We start from the raw sequence: 16,350 nt of genomic DNA, 5'->3' as shown, positions 1-16,350 counted from the left end.
GTGGAAAGATTGCTGTTCCTCCTCCAGTTACTGGGAAACTTGGCTACCCCTAACAGATGCCGCATTGTGGAAGATCCTCTTGCAGAGTACAGCACTACTTTGCATGGCTTTAAGATAAAACTAAATAAAAGCTTGTAAAATTTCCTCTTTAAAATATGTCTAATTCAAGTCCTGCTAATCCATACCGTTTCCAAACGGGTGTTTTGGTGAATTGCCCGCTCCTCTGTGCACTGCACTTTGGCTTTCTTTGACTTCTCCCATTAGCTCCAGAATGACAGCCAAGAGATGTCGGGGCTTGTGACCCCCCTGGGGCCACCCAAAAGCGATCTTGTTCATATGTGGGGAAAGCTTGAGACCAGATCAAGGTGCTTTCACCCCATCTAGAGAAGAAAGCGCTTCTGGTCACTTGTCCTCGTACTTGTGCTGTAGATTTCAACATGCCTGCCTTGATACCCGGGGCCAAATGAGGCGGCTGTGAACCCGCAGCTCTGTGGATGTGTGGCGGGCCTCCTCAAGGGTTGGCTTAAGGCAGGTGAAGAATACCGCTGGCATTTAGAGCGCCATCGCATCTCCAACCAGCCATCTCCGGGGTGCAGGTTTGGTCTCAGGAGGATCCTTTCTACTGCTGACCCCTGGGAGGAGGTTTGCACTTGCTCAGGAGTGGAAGTGGAGGCTGGTAATCTTCCAAGCGTTTAAAAACTTCCCTTTATACTGTCTGTTTTGCAGGCTACGTAAACATGTTGAAGTGATCTCCAAATTTGTCTTCTCCTACTTGTTATTACAGATGGAACAATCAGTTCAAGTTCTATCCTGTTGGCCCAGTCCCTGCAGCACTGCGTGCATTCCCAGAACTGTGCTGCCACAGACCTCTTCTACCAGGGCAACGCACAGGCCATCAGGGAGTGGCTGACTGTCGCCATCACTCGGACACTGCATCAAGGAGAGGAGAGTCTGTTAGACCTCACTAAACAGATCTGCTCCTTTTTGCAGGTAACATATTTAGGAATGTTTTCTGAGCAGTGTTGTTTTTCTTTCTAAGGAGCCCTTGCTTGGTGTGATTCTAACTTCCATAATAGTGTCCATCACACTGAGTTGTTTCTCTGGGTGGATTGTATTCCTGTTCTGATCGTAGTGGGCACGCTGAAAACTCTAGCAGTGCTCTGGATCATACTGAAATAGAGTGGCCTCACACTATGTCGTTATTTACAATGCTGCATGTTATTTGCAAAGAGAAGAGGGAGGTGGTTTGCTGCTGCTGCATGGGGGCTTTCATGATGAAATGCTGTGTTACAGACGGCACCAGAATTGAAGAATTCCCAATTTCAGAATCCAAGGTCAATATGGATGTTAATTTTCCTGGGGCTGCATTTGTAATTGTGTCCTGTAAGGAAAGTCAGTCTGGATTCCGCAAAGAGTAAGTAATTGAGGGGCCAAGAGTGGCAAAGATTGAAGATGTGCTGCTGAGCCTCTGCAAACCCTGCGCATGCAGGTGCTCTTTTTTTTTTTAAAAGATTTTTTTCTCTTCTTAGAGACTCATTTTCAGGGTGGTGGGATAAATACTGCAGGGTGTTCAATCTTTCTGTGATTGGGTTGGGATTTTTAGTAGCTAGTTACAGTCTAACCAAACCATTCCTGGTCTCTTCTTAGTTCATCCCTGTATAAAGCTCCTTGGGCTCGAGTGCTTGTCTACGGACTTGGGCACAAAGTGAAGAGGAATGGTCAGCTAAACCTCATTGAAGCAGTGTGCTACCCTCGAGATGCTTCTCCCACCAACACAGGCCTGACTCCTCCCCCAACCACCAATCAGTACCCTTCTGTCATCACACCTACGGACAAGGTTCACATCAAACTAGGTAAGAAAAAAAATTAATTAAAAAACCCTTTGTAACTGTGTTCTCAGAAGTGAGACAAGCAGCATCATTGCCTCTGTGTAGGAGCTTCCCATATTGTCACCAGTCCTTCTGTTGGTTAGTGACAGTATTTTTGTACAAGGTATTAAGAAATGTGTCCTAGCAGAAATATGCAATCATTCTTAACCAAGAAAATATGGTTTTATAAACCAGATGGAAACCATCTGACTCAGATGTTTTTAGTTCTGATAGACTGGTCAGGATCTGTGTTCTTTTCTGATTTTTGGCTCCAGGAGCTCACAAAGCAGTGGTTTTTCATATTTGTGCGGTGTGCAAGTTGGTGCTGTTGCTGGTTGAGATGCTGTGTTTCAGATGGATTTTTTTTTTGCTTTTGTAGGTGATTGTAGGGCCCTTTGATACGTGGGGTAATATGTAATACACAGGTCATCCCGGCTTCTCAAGCAAGAGCAATCATTCATTTTCTTTTTACCCCTCCAGCCTGAGAGACAGTGGGATTTATTTAGAGCAGTGAAGGTGACTGAGCTGCAGTAAGCTCTTAAACCTTGCCACTGGAGTTCCTCAAGTTCTTTTGCTGAACTACAGCATCTCTGTTTTTATCAATACTGATCACACACATCATCCTACTCCTATTTATCCATGGCAAGGTACTTAATAGAGAAAATTCTCACTTAGCATAAATTTAGCCTAAAAAAAAAAATCCTAAAAGGTATGGTACTACTTTTACTTGACAAATACCTAGGGTCATGATATGTATTTTCTTTGACCTCTTTGCTTAGGAGTCTCTCCTCCTCCTGGAGCTGTGTTGGTCTTGCATTCTCTTCCTCTTGAATTCCCCCTGGCAATGGCTTTCACAGAACAGCTCTTAACCTGGAAATTGGCAGATGGGGATGGGAAGTCAGAAGATGAACAACTGGATACTATTCCCGCTTCAGTTCTCCTGCAAGTAGTGGAATTCCTAGGTGAGAATGCAGATTTGCTTTGTAATGAGCACCAGTAATGTGCTGGCTCAGATGGAGAGTTTTAGGAAAAAAAGAAAAATTGTAGTCACAAAGTATTCTGAGCTCTTCCATTATCTTGAAGCTTTCTTCCAACTCCAGAAATTTTCTGTTGATATGCACTTCTTGGAATAGCCCTCCTGTCTGTCTTACCGCTGACATACAGCCATTTAAACGACCTTTTCTTGTGCTTTTTTTAATATTACTGTTGCAATTTGTGTAATAAAGCTACAAACAGTGAAACACTGCTGACTCCCATGTCTTGCCTTCCACACACAGGGAACTTTCTCTGGACAACTGACATGGCAGCGTGTGTGAAGGAATTAATATTTCATCTCTTGGCCGAGTTGCTTCGCAAAATTCACAGTCTGGAGCAGAAAAAAAATCCAGCAGGATTGTCATCTTCTATTGCCCTTCAGCTGAATCCCTGCCTCGCCATGCTCATGGCCCTGCAGTCAGAACTTCACAAGTTGTATGATGAAGAAACACAGAACTGGGTGTCTGGAAATGCGTGCGGTGGCTCTGGTGTCGGAGGGGCTGACCAAGGAAGATTTTCAACGTACTTTCATGCTCTGATGGAAGTCTGCCTCGCTGTAGCAGAAGTAACCTTACCTATCAATATGAGCGTAACAACTACTGTGATGTCTTCAACGAGTGCCCCAAATCTTAGTGACTCTTCGTCCTCATCTTCATCTTCTCCAGGACAGACACCACAGAGTCCAAGTTTGCTGTCAAAGAGGAAAAAAGTCAAAATGAAGCGGGAAAAGACATCATCTTCAGGCAAACGGTCTTCATCCAGAGCAGCTGAAACAGACGCTGCGATCCTCAGTCTAGGAGGAAGCAAGCCTGAGGATATGTTGTGGTTCCACAGAGCACTGACTCTGCTTATAATTCTCAGACACCTGACCAGGAAGGATCCGCAGGGCCTGGGTGTGACCAACGATGCTGTAGCGGACGCGTGCCAAGCACTGGTAGGTCCCACGGCTCACAGCCGCTTGCTGGTCATTTCTGGAATTCCGACTCACTTGGAGGAGAGCACTGTCCGAAGCGCCATCAGAAAGGCGTGTAATGCACACGGTGGGGTCTTCAAAGATGAGATCTACATCCCTTTGCAGGAAGAGGATGCCAAAAAAATCAAGGACAAAGCAGAAGGAGGAGAATGCAGACCTGAACTGGAAAAACCAACTGTTTCCAGTAGCGCAGACAGTCTGGATATCAGCAGCTCCAGCAGCGTCACGCCTGCCATGAGCGTTAGTGCTTCGGCCTCGACCAGCCAGGCCTCCCTCTGCAGCTCGCAGGGTATATCTCGGACTGTTAGCGATATCTCCGTTGACCAGTTTCAAGCGGGACTGGAACTGGCCATCCCACCAGGACTGCTGGAACCCCATGTTGTCTCCAGCCAGGAGAGCCTGGATCTCTCACACTGCAGCACTGGAAGCCTTGGCAGCCTCGGCAGCCTCGGGGAACCGCTTGACAACGTAGAAACAGCGTCTGCGTCTGACGTTGGGTCGATGTACACCGTCACTTCTCTGGACAACCAGCCGCTGCTGTCACGGCCCATCAAGGGTTTTGCTGTAGTGGAGGTAATGGCCTTCAGTCGGGGGACGGTGCCTTTGGGGTCAGTTTTTTCTGAAAGAATGAGATCTGATTCTAGTAACTTTATTTCTTTTAGCCTCTGGCTTTGAGAAATACTGTGTTTTTGTGGTTTGTGTGTAACACCCTGGTCTGACTGTTAAGGAAAAAGTGTGCAGTGGGTTTTCTTCTGTACAGGTTCTTCTCCTTGACTGAGGCCATTGCGTGAATGACAGAGTGAAAGGAACTGTTAGTGAGGTGTAGCTCAGAGTAGGCCGTGGGTGCAGAATAACCATGTGTCGATGTGCACGCGAGACTAACGAGACGAGGAGTTCTCGACTGGGACAGCTCAACTTGATTCCCCGTTGGCCTTCTCTGTATCATTCCCTGTCACCCAAAGGACAGAGGGGACCCATCAAGTAGCAATTTCAAACCAGAAGGAAGTGCTCTTGCATGTTCCAAGCTGTAGAGCTCATCGCCGCGAGGTGTTGCGGAAGACAAGAGTATAAATGAATTCATGAGGGATGAAGTTCATGGAGGATGTGCAAATCGGTAGCTGTTACGCACAGCAGTCAGTGCAGCCTTCAGCTTAGGAAATCTTTAACCTGATGATTTCTGGAGGCTGAGAGACTATGTAAAGGAAAAGATCTGTTCATTTCCTCTTTCATGTGATTTTCTTCAAAGATTTGCTACTGGCCACTGCTGGAGATTAACTGGGAGACAGGTGGCCCTTTGGTTTGACCCGCAAGGCAATGATATCATGTTTAAAGTCTACATTTTCACATATTTTAAACCATCTACAGATTCCTCTAGAATGTTACTTTAGAAGAGATGATAAATGTTGCTGATGTCTGGTTCCACATTCATTTTTAAAAGCGTTGTGGGTGGTTGTCATTGACACCAGATCACTCCAGGTCTGAGCTCTGCACAAGAACCCTTCCTGGCTGTTGTTGCTCTTCCCTCCATGCTGCAGATGTATCAGAAGCTTGCGAAAGCACAGCCATTTCTGGTAGCTTGTGAATGTGGAGAGACATTTTTGCATAGTCTGGGATTGTATCACCTTCCCATTTAGAAGCAAATCAGTTTATTCAGACGGAAGATGCTCAGTTGCTATTCTTCAGCTATTAATTGACATGAAGAGGCCAGAGCTGAAGTAAACCATGAGTGCAGAAAGCTGTCTGCGTATTCACACGGAAACCTGCTCCAAGGCCGTAGCTGCTCTGATAACGATGCAGGGTGGTTATTCTCGGAATCAAAGGAAATTATTTTTCTTGTTCCCAATTTGTGAGGCTCGAAGGCCTGTGCTAGTTCAGATGGATTTTTCTAAACGGAGAACTGAAGCAAGGACAGCAGAGTTGCAAATAACGAGAGGTTACCTCTCGGAAACGTTCAGCTGCTTGTCTGATATTTCTAAGGGCTGTCTCCAGACTAAGCAGGGGAATAGCTGGTTCAGAGCTGTGCCCGACTGAGTCGCAGCCTGGTGATTTCAGTGGCCAGATGTTCTTAGAAAGGATGTTTCTAGGCTGAACCTGAATTCTGGTATCAGATCTTGGATGTAGAAGAATGTTAAAAGAGATGCAACGGTGATTATCTGCATGGGGAGGGGAGAAGGCTTAAGACCCAGGTTCCTATGAATGGAAGTCAATTTGTTTTGTCAGAATTGCTGTTAACTGATGTCATTATTTGTACAGATAAGGTCCAGAGCTAAAATAGAGAAAATCCGAGCCAGCCTGTTCAACAGTAGTGATCTCATTGGTTTGTCAAGTCTGGATGGTGAAGACGAACTGATGGAAATGTCAACAGAAGAGATTTTAACTGTTTCTACTGTAAATCAGAGTCTCTTCGACACACAAGGGAGCCCAGCACTAGAAGATTATTTCAATGATAAGTCCATAAAGGGTACGTGGTTTTCATCTTGGCAAATATCTCGCTTGTGCAGTTTTGGGGACATAAGGGGTCAGAGTCTCCATGCTGGTGTAAAGTCAGTATGACTCACTAACCGATGGGTGACAGCGAGAGGGAGCCTGGAAGTAATTTCAAAGCAAGTTTCCGCCCTCTCATCAGTTGGCAAGAAGCTGTTTGCAACCTGAACATTGCTCAACTGTCCTCATAGAAAAACAAAACAAAACAAACACCAACAGCCAACCAACGAAAAAACCCAAGAAAAACCACAAACAGCTCCCCACCAACCCAAAAAACTGACTGGGTTGTTTAGTGACTTTTTTCAGAAAATAGCCACTGTAATCATTTACCATAATGAGACAGAGCATAATTTTAGAGTAGACACTGTTCAAGTAGCAGAGCGAGTAATTTATGTTCTCTACAACATGAGAGCTCTACAGACCCTAATACGCCTGGAATGGGCCAGAATCCTGAACCAGGGGACGGGGGAGGATGATAACACTTGGAGGAAGCTCAGTTGACTGCTAATTCGTTTGATAGGTGTCAGTGTGTACTTACACAACATAATTTTTACACTGGCATCATAAATAATCTACTTTTTTCATTGTCACTACAGTCACTCAAATAATAATCACAGCATGTGACCAAACAGGAGGAGGCATTCGGTTCTCTCTCGTAAATGGGGTGTTAGTGTGCAGGAAGGGCAGGTCTGCTGGTAGAGTGTTTCTAAGTGATTTTATCTCTCAGGGCAAGTGGCATGTGATGCAATATTTTTAGCTGAATGCAAAATGTTTTCTCACATTTCAAATTCTAAACAGTTGTCATGGTGTTTTATACCATATTGCTTTTTTTTTTTAAATAGGTGAGAAATTGGTCCCAGGTGCTCGGGAAGTCCTCACAGAAATATTTAAAAGCTGCGTCCATTCTGAGCAAATGCTGAGCCTAACTCCTGCGAAGCCCATTAAGGTTGCTGATATCTATCTCAGCAAAGAGCAGATAAATTCTCAGACTCCTGGAAACCTTCTTCATGTGTTCTTCACAAATGTCCGCCCTCCAAAGAAGGTGCTCGAGGACCAGCTCACTCAGGTAGTGCTTTCAAAACTATTTTCAGCATCTTTTTGTGTAACTTGAAAGCATTGTGTAATCATTCGCTTTCTGTGTTGGAAGATTTTAAGGAAATACGGCGTGCCCAAGCCAAAATTTGACAAGAGCAAGTACAACAAGGCGGGCAAAGAACAGCATCCCGTGAAAGTTGTGAGCACCAAGCGCGCAGTTACTAAACCGCCTACGAAGGAGAAGTCAATGCTCAATAGCGTCAGGTTGGTGTCTTCAGCCTTTGGACAGTTGCGAAACATTTGATTTCTCTTTAGGAATCCAGATTTTTATTCCCCCTCCCTCTGTATTTCTGTGTACAAATTGGAAAGGTGGAATGTGACTTTGAGATTATAGAAGACCTTTAAGGTATGTTTTGGTTTCTTGGACAGACAAAAGAAAACTTCCATCCTAACATCCACTTTGTCCCTTAGCCGAACAGCCTTAAGTGAGAAGAAACCTACTGTAAAGCCCAAATCTCCTGAGAAGAGTAAACCCGAAGAGAAGGACCCGGAAAAGTCTCCCACAAAGAAACAGGAAGGTAGCGGCTGTATAGAATTTTTCTGTAACATTCCACGGTAGAAAATAAATACTTTTTTTGTATTGACGTGCTTATATGATGTCAGGATAGATTTGGTTTGTCTTAATGAAGCTGACTTAATGCTTTCACATAATGATTTTAAAATGCTGCTTTTGTTTGTGTATCTGTAAATCTGGACTCACCAACGTGAGAGCAAACCGTGCTCGTGGAATTCACGCACCAGTGTGTGTGGGCCGTGTGAACGTGCTGGGTAGACCTGACCTCCTCAGAGGTGCGGTGTCAAGGCTGGTTTTGTGCAGTGGGGGATTGGGCTGGGGTGGGGTTGAACTAGGTGGGTTTAAGTCAACTTTCTCAACTTCCATGGAAAAAATAATTAAGTTACACGAGGAAAATTGGATCAAAGAGAAGCTTCAGATGCCTCAATAGCTAACGGTGGGATGGATAGAACCAGGCGGAGGCTGGCAGGTAGCAGCCATTTACACTGAGTGTTTTCCTCTGTCATGTGAAGATTTTATAGTAAGCCATTAACTATTTGATGGTCGTATCTTTGCTGTCAGCTCCTGAGGAGAAGTACTTGACGCTGGACGGATTTCACAGATTTGTGGTTGACCGATCTAAACAGGATATCCGTAGTGTGTGGAGAGCTATTCTGTCCTGTGGATATGATCTACATTTTGAAAGGTAAATTTTACAAATTTTCTTGTAAAGGTGATGCTGATTAATTGTGCTTACTTTAAAAAAACCTTGATCCCAAGTGTTCCAAGCAGCTTTAACTGGTGTGTTAGTAGCACACAAACTTGTATCCATGGCTGCAAGGCCTGTAGAGAAAATTTTTGGTTGTTTTCTTAAAACGTGCTTTAAAAGAGTCTCTCTGCTGTCAGAATGCAGGTTCCTGACTTTCTTGCGTACAACATAGCTAACAAAATGATGTAGCAGATCACAGCTTCCAAACTGGATGATAAATTGGCCTGGTGAGAACTGGAGATCCATCTGGCTGCCTCTGGTTTCCTCCCACAACAGCTTTCTGTTCTGTGCTCTGGGTAATTGTTTAAACTGGCAGCGTTGCTGCTGGGTCAGTAGGAGTGTAGAAGAGGGAGCGGTTACTTCCTTGTTTGTACTGTACAGGAAGAAAGTCCCTGAAATGCGTCCTCCTTATCACCCTGTGACAAGCCACAGGCTAATTGCAACATCCCCTTCCCCTAGATCTGCTCCAGATATGAAGAATAAAGAAGTTAGCAAAATAAGGAAGCTTAGTACCTAGTTCCTTTCTTTTTTTTTTTTTTTTTTTTTTTCTTATCACCCACCTTGCCTCACTGTTATTAAGTAATAAATCAGTTCTTACTCTCAAACTGGAATTTTTTAATAAAGCAGCTCTGCTTAAGAAAATGGGAGAGAAGCAGAACAAGCTACCTGGTGGTGTGCTCAGCGGGCTCTTAGGAAGCAGCATTGCACTTCCATTTTCAGCAGGTCTTTGTGCCTTTTACCTTTCAGGTGTGCCTGCATTGATGCGAGACACGCTCAGAAAGCGTCCCGGAAATGGTCCCTGGAGATGGACGTAGCCCTGGTCCAGTATATTAACCGGCTCTGCCGTCACCTCGCAATTACACCAGCACGGCTCCATCCCCATGAAGTTTATTTGGATCCAGCTGATGCAGCAGATCCCAGGATTTCCTGTCTGTTGAGTACGTATCGATTGTTTGCATAGAGGCTTTCTTCAGCTGGGCGCTCCTGAGTGAGCTGGCTGTCGCCCTGGCAGCTGGGACCTTGGGAGGTGGCAGGTCGGAACCTCATGGCCCGAGGGGAGCACTGGAGCCAGGTCTGCTCTCTCCTGGCGTGTGCCGGGGTGTGACTCAGACACCCAGAGACTCGAGACCCAGGAAGGAACGTCACAGATCACGGCTGTTCTTGCATCTTCAGCCCTGTTGGTGTGCGGGGATGAGGACAGGCTGCTTTAGCGGGGGCTCCTGGACTGAACCTGCTGGGAAGATGGAGTTTCGCAGGAGGTGGGGAGTCACTTGATCTCTCTGACTGGATGTTTCCCACTGCAGATGTTCCCGTCGAAAGTCTGCGCCTACGGTTTGCACTGCTTCAGTCTCTCAACACAACGTTGGAGACATTTTTCTTGCCGCTGGTGGAGCTTCGGCAGACGGAGATGTACACGAATAGCATTGCTGCGCTGCTGCAAGAGGCCAAAGGTCAGTTTTTCAGGAACGTGGTCAGGCGAGGTTTAGAGGTGAGGAGGGGATTATTCTTCCAAGTAGTTAAGAGCCACTGTGCACCTCTCTGGACTGTGGAGGGAGCTGGCTCATCTTTTCTGTCCGTGGCTGTCTTTATCTTCTTGGGGGTATCCGTAAATTAAAATTGTCGGTTGGTCAGCAAGCAACAGATCAGGTGAAAGACCTGGGACATGTTGGCATCCTTGTTGTCATTGAAGTTGTTGAATTACAGAGAGATCAAGAAAATAGTTTTACAAGCCTCCGTTAGACACCAAACAAACCCAAGATTTAGGACATTGCATTTCCCAAACTTACTTTCTTCTGAAGAAGGAGGAGACACAGAAGTCACCGGTTGGCTTCTGTATTTCCCCTAGCTAAGAAAAACAAAACCCTGTGAACCCAGTATGGGGAAGTGAGGAATGTTCAGAGATTTTGTCTTTCTAGAGCCTCTATTCACGGTGCAGTATGACAGCCCGATTTTTTTTATCATGTTTTCTTGCCTCTAGCATTACTGTGAAAACATCTTGGACTTCTGAAAGCTATTTGGCAAAATGTTTCTGATTTACAGAGATGCTGCTGGAGCGGCTGGGATCTATTTATGTAACATTGGAATTGTGTTCAGCAGTGTTCTAACTCGTTGTACTTCTTGCAGTAAACATTAGTAGCAAATACTTCCAAAAAAGTTGAAGAGGCAAATTTTCCATCTCTTACCTGCCTCATGAAGATGAAATTGTTACTCTACTGTTGTCCATTAGAGAATTTCAGAAAATAAGACTGTAGAGAGATAGATTAACTCTACTGAAATGTTTCTTTATTTAGGTTTAATCTTCTATGACACAAAAGTAACTGTAATGAACAGAGTGCTGAATGCCACCGTCCAAAGAACTGCTGATCATGCAGCCCCAGAAATCACCCTGGATCCCTTGGAAATAGTTGGAGGTATGGGAAACACTTGTCCTCTTCAAAATTCACTTTAATCCGTGCCTTGACACAAGTCAGATCTGTTTTAACCAAGTTCAGATGCTTATTAATGCCAAATACTCTCGAGGATGGGGATTTGATTTTTATCTTTTGTTTTTAAATAGGGGAGATCCGTTCTTCGGAAAATTCCTATTTCTGCCAGGCAGCCAGACAGCTGGCCTGTGTGCCGTCCTCGCAGCTCTGCGTTAAACTGGCCAGCGGCGGAGACCCTACCTACGCCTTCAACATCCGCTTCACGGGGGAGGAGGTTCATGGAACAAGTAAGTTGCCGCCCAGCGTGGGTGACATTGGGTGCAGTCGTGAGAACTGACTCCGGGTGGAGTCCAGGCTTTCCCCGGGATGTGGCTCACGTTACTGTAAGGAGCAGCATCACCTTTGTGGTGTTTGTGTCCCACAGATGGACAAGAACAAAGCCTCGAGGAATTACATAAGCCAGGTGGTTGATTTTCATATTTCAGCGAATACAGCAGGAACTACGCGTGCCTGACTGTGCTCCTGTTAAGTGCAAAGGAGTGCAAAAGGCTCCTTGATGCTTTCTCTCGAGGGGAATTCCTTTCTTCTGGAGGCCTGTGCTGGTTATTGACAGCATCCATAAAGAGATAAATGTGATGTCCACAGCTCGGCATCTGCAGTGATTCCTGATGCTTCGCCTCGCTGCTTTTAGCTGTGGACGCGCTCTGTTGTTGTGAAGACAGCGCCGTTCATCTTCTAATCCAGTAATGAATTCCATTTGCGGGCCAAGTGCTGTAACAAATGGTGGTGCTAGTCGTACAGAGCGCTGGAAGACAACGCGGCGCTTAGGAATTCAGGAGGAAGCAAGTCAATGAATATTTTTTGCACATAACTGAACTATTTAAATGTGGACTTGCGTGTGAATAGTAGGCTGGCATCGCCCCCACGCTTGTTAAAGCCGCGTACCTGTGCCGGCAGAGAGGTTCCGTGTGTAACCTAAGGCTCCAAACATGATTTCAAGGAGAACGGTGAATTCTCGGTTAAAAGGCGGCGGTGACAAGCCTCCGAGGCTGTTTCATTATTTCACTTCTCTCTTTTTCAGGTGGATCTTTCCGCCACTTCCTTTGGCAAGTCTGTAAAGAATTACAGAGCTCCTCGCTCTCCCTTCTCCTGCTGTGCCCCAGCTCGGCAGTCAATAAGAATAAGGTGGGATATCTCGATAAATGGAATGAAGTGCTTTGCTCTTTCTGGATGCATGTGTTTTCACAAGCCTGTTCACTTGTGGACCGGCAGCGTTTGCATCCATTGTTAAACGCCGGTTTGGGTGCTTTATTCTGTTTTGTTATTCTTTTTTCCTAAAGGGGAAGTACATTTTGACGCCCAGCCCTATAACCTATGCGGAGGAGCAGTTGTTCCATTTCTTTGGGCAGCTCTTGGGGATTGCGATCCGAGCAGACGTTCCTCTGCCACTTGACCTCCTGCCCTCCTTCTGGAAGACGCTCGTAGGAGAGCCGCTGGATCCTGACGGTGATCTCCAGGAAGCTGACATCCTCACCTACAACTATGTCAAAAAATTTGAAAACGTAAGTCCCTTGTTCTCTTCCCTCCTTTTTTTCCAGGTTTCCCCCACAAGAATGTTGTTCTAGTGGCTGCTAACGTCACTGCCTGCCCTCAGTGGTAGGTTAGCTTCGCAGCCTGCTGATGTTTTTCGTGTGAGCCGGTCGTTTTGACGCATCTTGGGTGCGGGATTTTGCATCCTGATGTCCTAGAAAAGCTGCTCAGTCTCCTCTGCTACCAGGCACGGTGGAGTTGAGGTTTCTGAAATGTTTAGTGGAACTCAGCACTGCCAAACCAGAGCAATTACGGGCTTGCAGTGTCCGGGACGTCTCCAGAGGACGGAATGAGTGGAGAGCACGCTGTACGTTGTGGTGGTACCTTCAGTGAGTCACAAGAATGACACAGTTCGACATGCTGGTCACTGGATACTCGCCTTGTGTTTCGTGACAGATAAATGATGAGACAGAACTGGAAGCTCTGTGTGCAGAAATTGCTTCTCAGCATCTCGCAACAGAGAGCCCGGACTGTCCGAACAAGCCGTGCTGCAAATTCACCTACCTGACCATGACGGGGGAGGAGGTGGAGCTCTGTCCCCGAGGCCGGCACGTTCCCGTGGGGTAAGTGACAGCCTCCTTGGCAGGACGTTGCGCTGGGTTACGTGGGAAAGAAGCATCTCTGGAATCATTTTCCAAGCCCCAGGCTCTCCAGAGATGCTTTGGTAACGAGCTGGAGGCTGGAATGATCTGGGAAAGCTTCACATCTGTTAGCACCAGTGATGCCAAGTTCCTGCTGTCTCCTGACGTTTGTTCTGTAAGAAACAGACAGCTGAGGAGCGGAGCTGATAGCTGAGTGCTGGCTTCAGCGCACACCCACAATTAGGAGGCCAGTGACACATGGGCAAGGAGAGGAGGAGGCTGAGGAAAGTGGAATTAAATTGGGAAGCATCAGAATTCAAACAGCTTAATGCTTGCGCTTCTCCAAAAGCGGAATCGCCCCATAAAACCCTTCTGTGTGTAGTGCTCTGGGGCAGGGCTCGAGGGCTCTCACACACTCTCCTTTTTTGTCCGGAATCTCTGCCCTCGCAGGTGGGAGAACAAGGACGTGTACTCAGCAGCGATCCGGAGCCTGAGGATGCGTGAGCTGCAGACCCCAGAGTGCATGACTGCCGTGCGTGCCGGGCTGGGGTCCATCATCCCCCTGCAGCTCCTGACCATGCTGACGCCTCTGGAGATGGAGCTGAGGACGTGCGGGCTGCCGTACATCAACCTGGAGTTCCTCAAGGTGGGAAGAACCGCGGCTGCTTTGGCAAAGCTTATCCGTCTGACACATGGAGGAGAGGATCCTCCCCCAGGGAAGGTGTTAGAGGAGAACCTTCTGCTTGGGATACAGCCAGGGTGGTCCGTACGGAGCACTGGCCTGGGCTTGGACATCCCCTTTGTCCCCCCAAGGAGGTTCTTTGAGATTTTACTGGATTCAGGAAATAATAGCAGTGGGGCTTGTCCAGAGAAGAATAATGAATTTACTTTTTAACATGATATTTTAAATCTCTCTCCATTTATTCAGCTTTATTTAATATTTGCCACTTGAGCCAAGGGCTGAAAGAGCCATTGTCCCTATTCTGAATTGCAAATAACTTCTGAAGATCTAAAATCAATCCGTAACAGGCAACTTCTGGTCCTAAATACTTTAATTTCATTGCCATAAGAATTATGCCATAAAAAGAACAGTTCTCTTGTGTGAGAAGTTGCAGAATATTCTCAGATATGGGTGTTAGCGTCGGTTTGTGTTGTCCCTAAACAGCAGCAATGCTGAATTGCCCCAGTCCTGTGTGTTAAACAAAACAGCAACATACGGGGAACACACCGAGCCAAGCCTGGTACAGGAGCTGATGGGCTAAAAAGACAGAAAACCACGGATATTAACACTCTACCGTGGCTGGATTTCCTAATCGCTTTGAAAAGGCAGGAATCTGGGGGAGAAGGTGTAGTTACTCCCCCCTTCTGTCCTCGTAAGTGGGGAACATGTATGGGGGGAGAAGACAGCATCAGCAGACGTCTCGCTTTCCTTTCCCAGGCACACACCATGTACCAGGTGGGCCTGATGGAGACCGATCAGCACATCGAGTTCTTCTGGAGCGCACTGGAGATGTTCACTCAGGAGGAGCTCTGCAAGTTCATCAAGTTTGCCTGTAACCAGGAGCGGATCCCCTTCACGTGTCCCTGCAAAGACGGAGGCCCCGACACTGCCCACGTCCCGCCGTACCCCATGAAAATCGCTCCCCCGGATGGGGCCGCAGGTGTGTTTGCCCTCTGCCTCCTAAGGCAAAGAAAATCCCTTCTGCTCGCATCGTGGCTCGAGCTTTCGATTCCCCTTTTTCAAATTTAAACATGTATTTACTGCAGAAAGAATGACAAGAGAGAGGCAGGTGGTTATGGCTGTAGATAAGAAGAGAGTGAACCTGGGTTTAAACCATGTAAAAAGAAAATTTTAAATGAACTTTTAACTACTTACAACATTGTCTTCTAGAGAATAAGAGACTTTGTATAATAATTGTCTCGTATGCTTTTAAAATGATTGACCTGTTGGAAAAATGTCAGCCTCAGAACTGATGGACAAGCACAGCAGGATTTGGGGTTCAGGAGACACACGACAGGCAGGAATTTGTTAGTATGGGTGTGGGGAAGGCTGCTCCTGGAGAAGGAGGTGAAGAGCGGAGAGCACGTTCAAACCCTTTGGTGCTTCTTCCCCGCAGGTTCTCCGGACTCCCGGTACATCCGTGTGGAAACGTGCATGTTCATGATCAAGCTCCCGCAGTACTCCTCACTGGACATCATGCTGGAGAAACTGCGATACGCTATCCACTACCGGGAGGATCCGCTCAGCGGCTGAGCACGGCTGCCCCGAGGTGACTGTCCGGATTGTTTGGTGACTGCTGACATTGGAAACCCTTCGACTTGCGTACAAACACCTCCTGTACCACTGTGTGATGAGCTGGAGGTTAATTTATTTTCTGAACTTTTGTTCCCATTACGATAATTACTGGAAGACTTACGTTTTGTATTTGTAGACTTCGTGGTGGACTGGTTATTTTGCTGCCTTGTTTGTGGAATATTTGTAGGATAGTTTAGTAAAGACCGGTTTGTGTATAATTTAATTTTGAGAAAACCTTCAAACATGTACATTTCTAATTTTGTAACTTAGAATGATATTGCCCATGCAACCACCACAGGAGTGAGGGCATTCCGAGTTGGGGAGCACTCAGAGGTGAAGGCTTGTGGATCGCTCTCCCCTGGAACATTTTTGAGTACAAAAGGGAAAGATTTGGGTGTGGGGAGGGAATTGCTGCTGGGCACCTGCAGGACTGGAGCACGGTCCCTCTTCTGTCGCAGGCAGAGGATGTGGAGAATTTGTAGCACTTGTTTGAGTTTTAGAGCAGAAGATGTGCTGCCAAACTACATGTTGACGTTTCCACCATTTTCTTCTAACTTTCCAAATGATAAGCAAGCGCATGGGCAGCTCCTACAATTGATTTGGGGTTTCTGGGAGACGCTTTTGATTAGGAAGGTTTATAATTGAGAGAACAGTGAAAGGGCCATAATTCACTTGGGTTCTTGCCCTCGATGTTCTTGAATGTCTGCTTTGCTTAGTAACAAAATAATTTCTTGTAGTTC

At 46.3% G+C, this 16,350-nt stretch overlaps 1 protein-coding gene across 1 annotated transcript in view; it reads left to right on the top strand.

Moving 5' to 3' along the window:
* HECTD4 (HECT domain containing E3 ubiquitin protein ligase 4) overlaps positions 1–15,913 on the top strand; it is a 56,689-nt gene extending 40,776 nt beyond the window's left edge. Inside the window, 21 exon segments of the mRNA XM_010079949.1 lie at positions 785–990; positions 1,294–1,303; positions 1,306–1,414; positions 1,648–1,853; positions 2,648–2,830; positions 3,146–4,449; positions 6,130–6,337; positions 7,203–7,426; positions 7,508–7,659; positions 7,867–7,973; positions 8,531–8,654; positions 9,465–9,655; positions 10,022–10,168; positions 11,009–11,128; positions 11,275–11,430; positions 12,225–12,328; positions 12,484–12,705; positions 13,130–13,296; positions 13,765–13,960; positions 14,753–14,975; positions 15,432–15,913. Coding sequence (XP_010078251.1) covers positions 785–990; positions 1,294–1,303; positions 1,306–1,414; positions 1,648–1,853; positions 2,648–2,830; positions 3,146–4,449; positions 6,130–6,337; positions 7,203–7,426; positions 7,508–7,659; positions 7,867–7,973; positions 8,531–8,654; positions 9,465–9,655; positions 10,022–10,168; positions 11,009–11,128; positions 11,275–11,430; positions 12,225–12,328; positions 12,484–12,705; positions 13,130–13,296; positions 13,765–13,960; positions 14,753–14,975; positions 15,432–15,568 — 4,496 coding nt within the window. The 3' untranslated portion in view covers positions 15,569–15,913.
* The last annotated feature ends 437 nt before the right edge of the window (positions 15,914–16,350 follow it).

This window comes from Pterocles gutturalis, unplaced genomic scaffold (assembly GCF_000699245.1).
Source record: "Pterocles gutturalis isolate BGI_N339 unplaced genomic scaffold, ASM69924v1 scaffold37339, whole genome shotgun sequence".
In the NCBI taxonomy this organism is placed as follows: domain Eukaryota; kingdom Metazoa; phylum Chordata; class Aves; order Pterocliformes; family Pteroclidae; genus Pterocles; species Pterocles gutturalis.
Note: the sequence above shows the minus strand (reverse complement) of the source record. Positions and strands in the feature narration are given on the sequence as shown.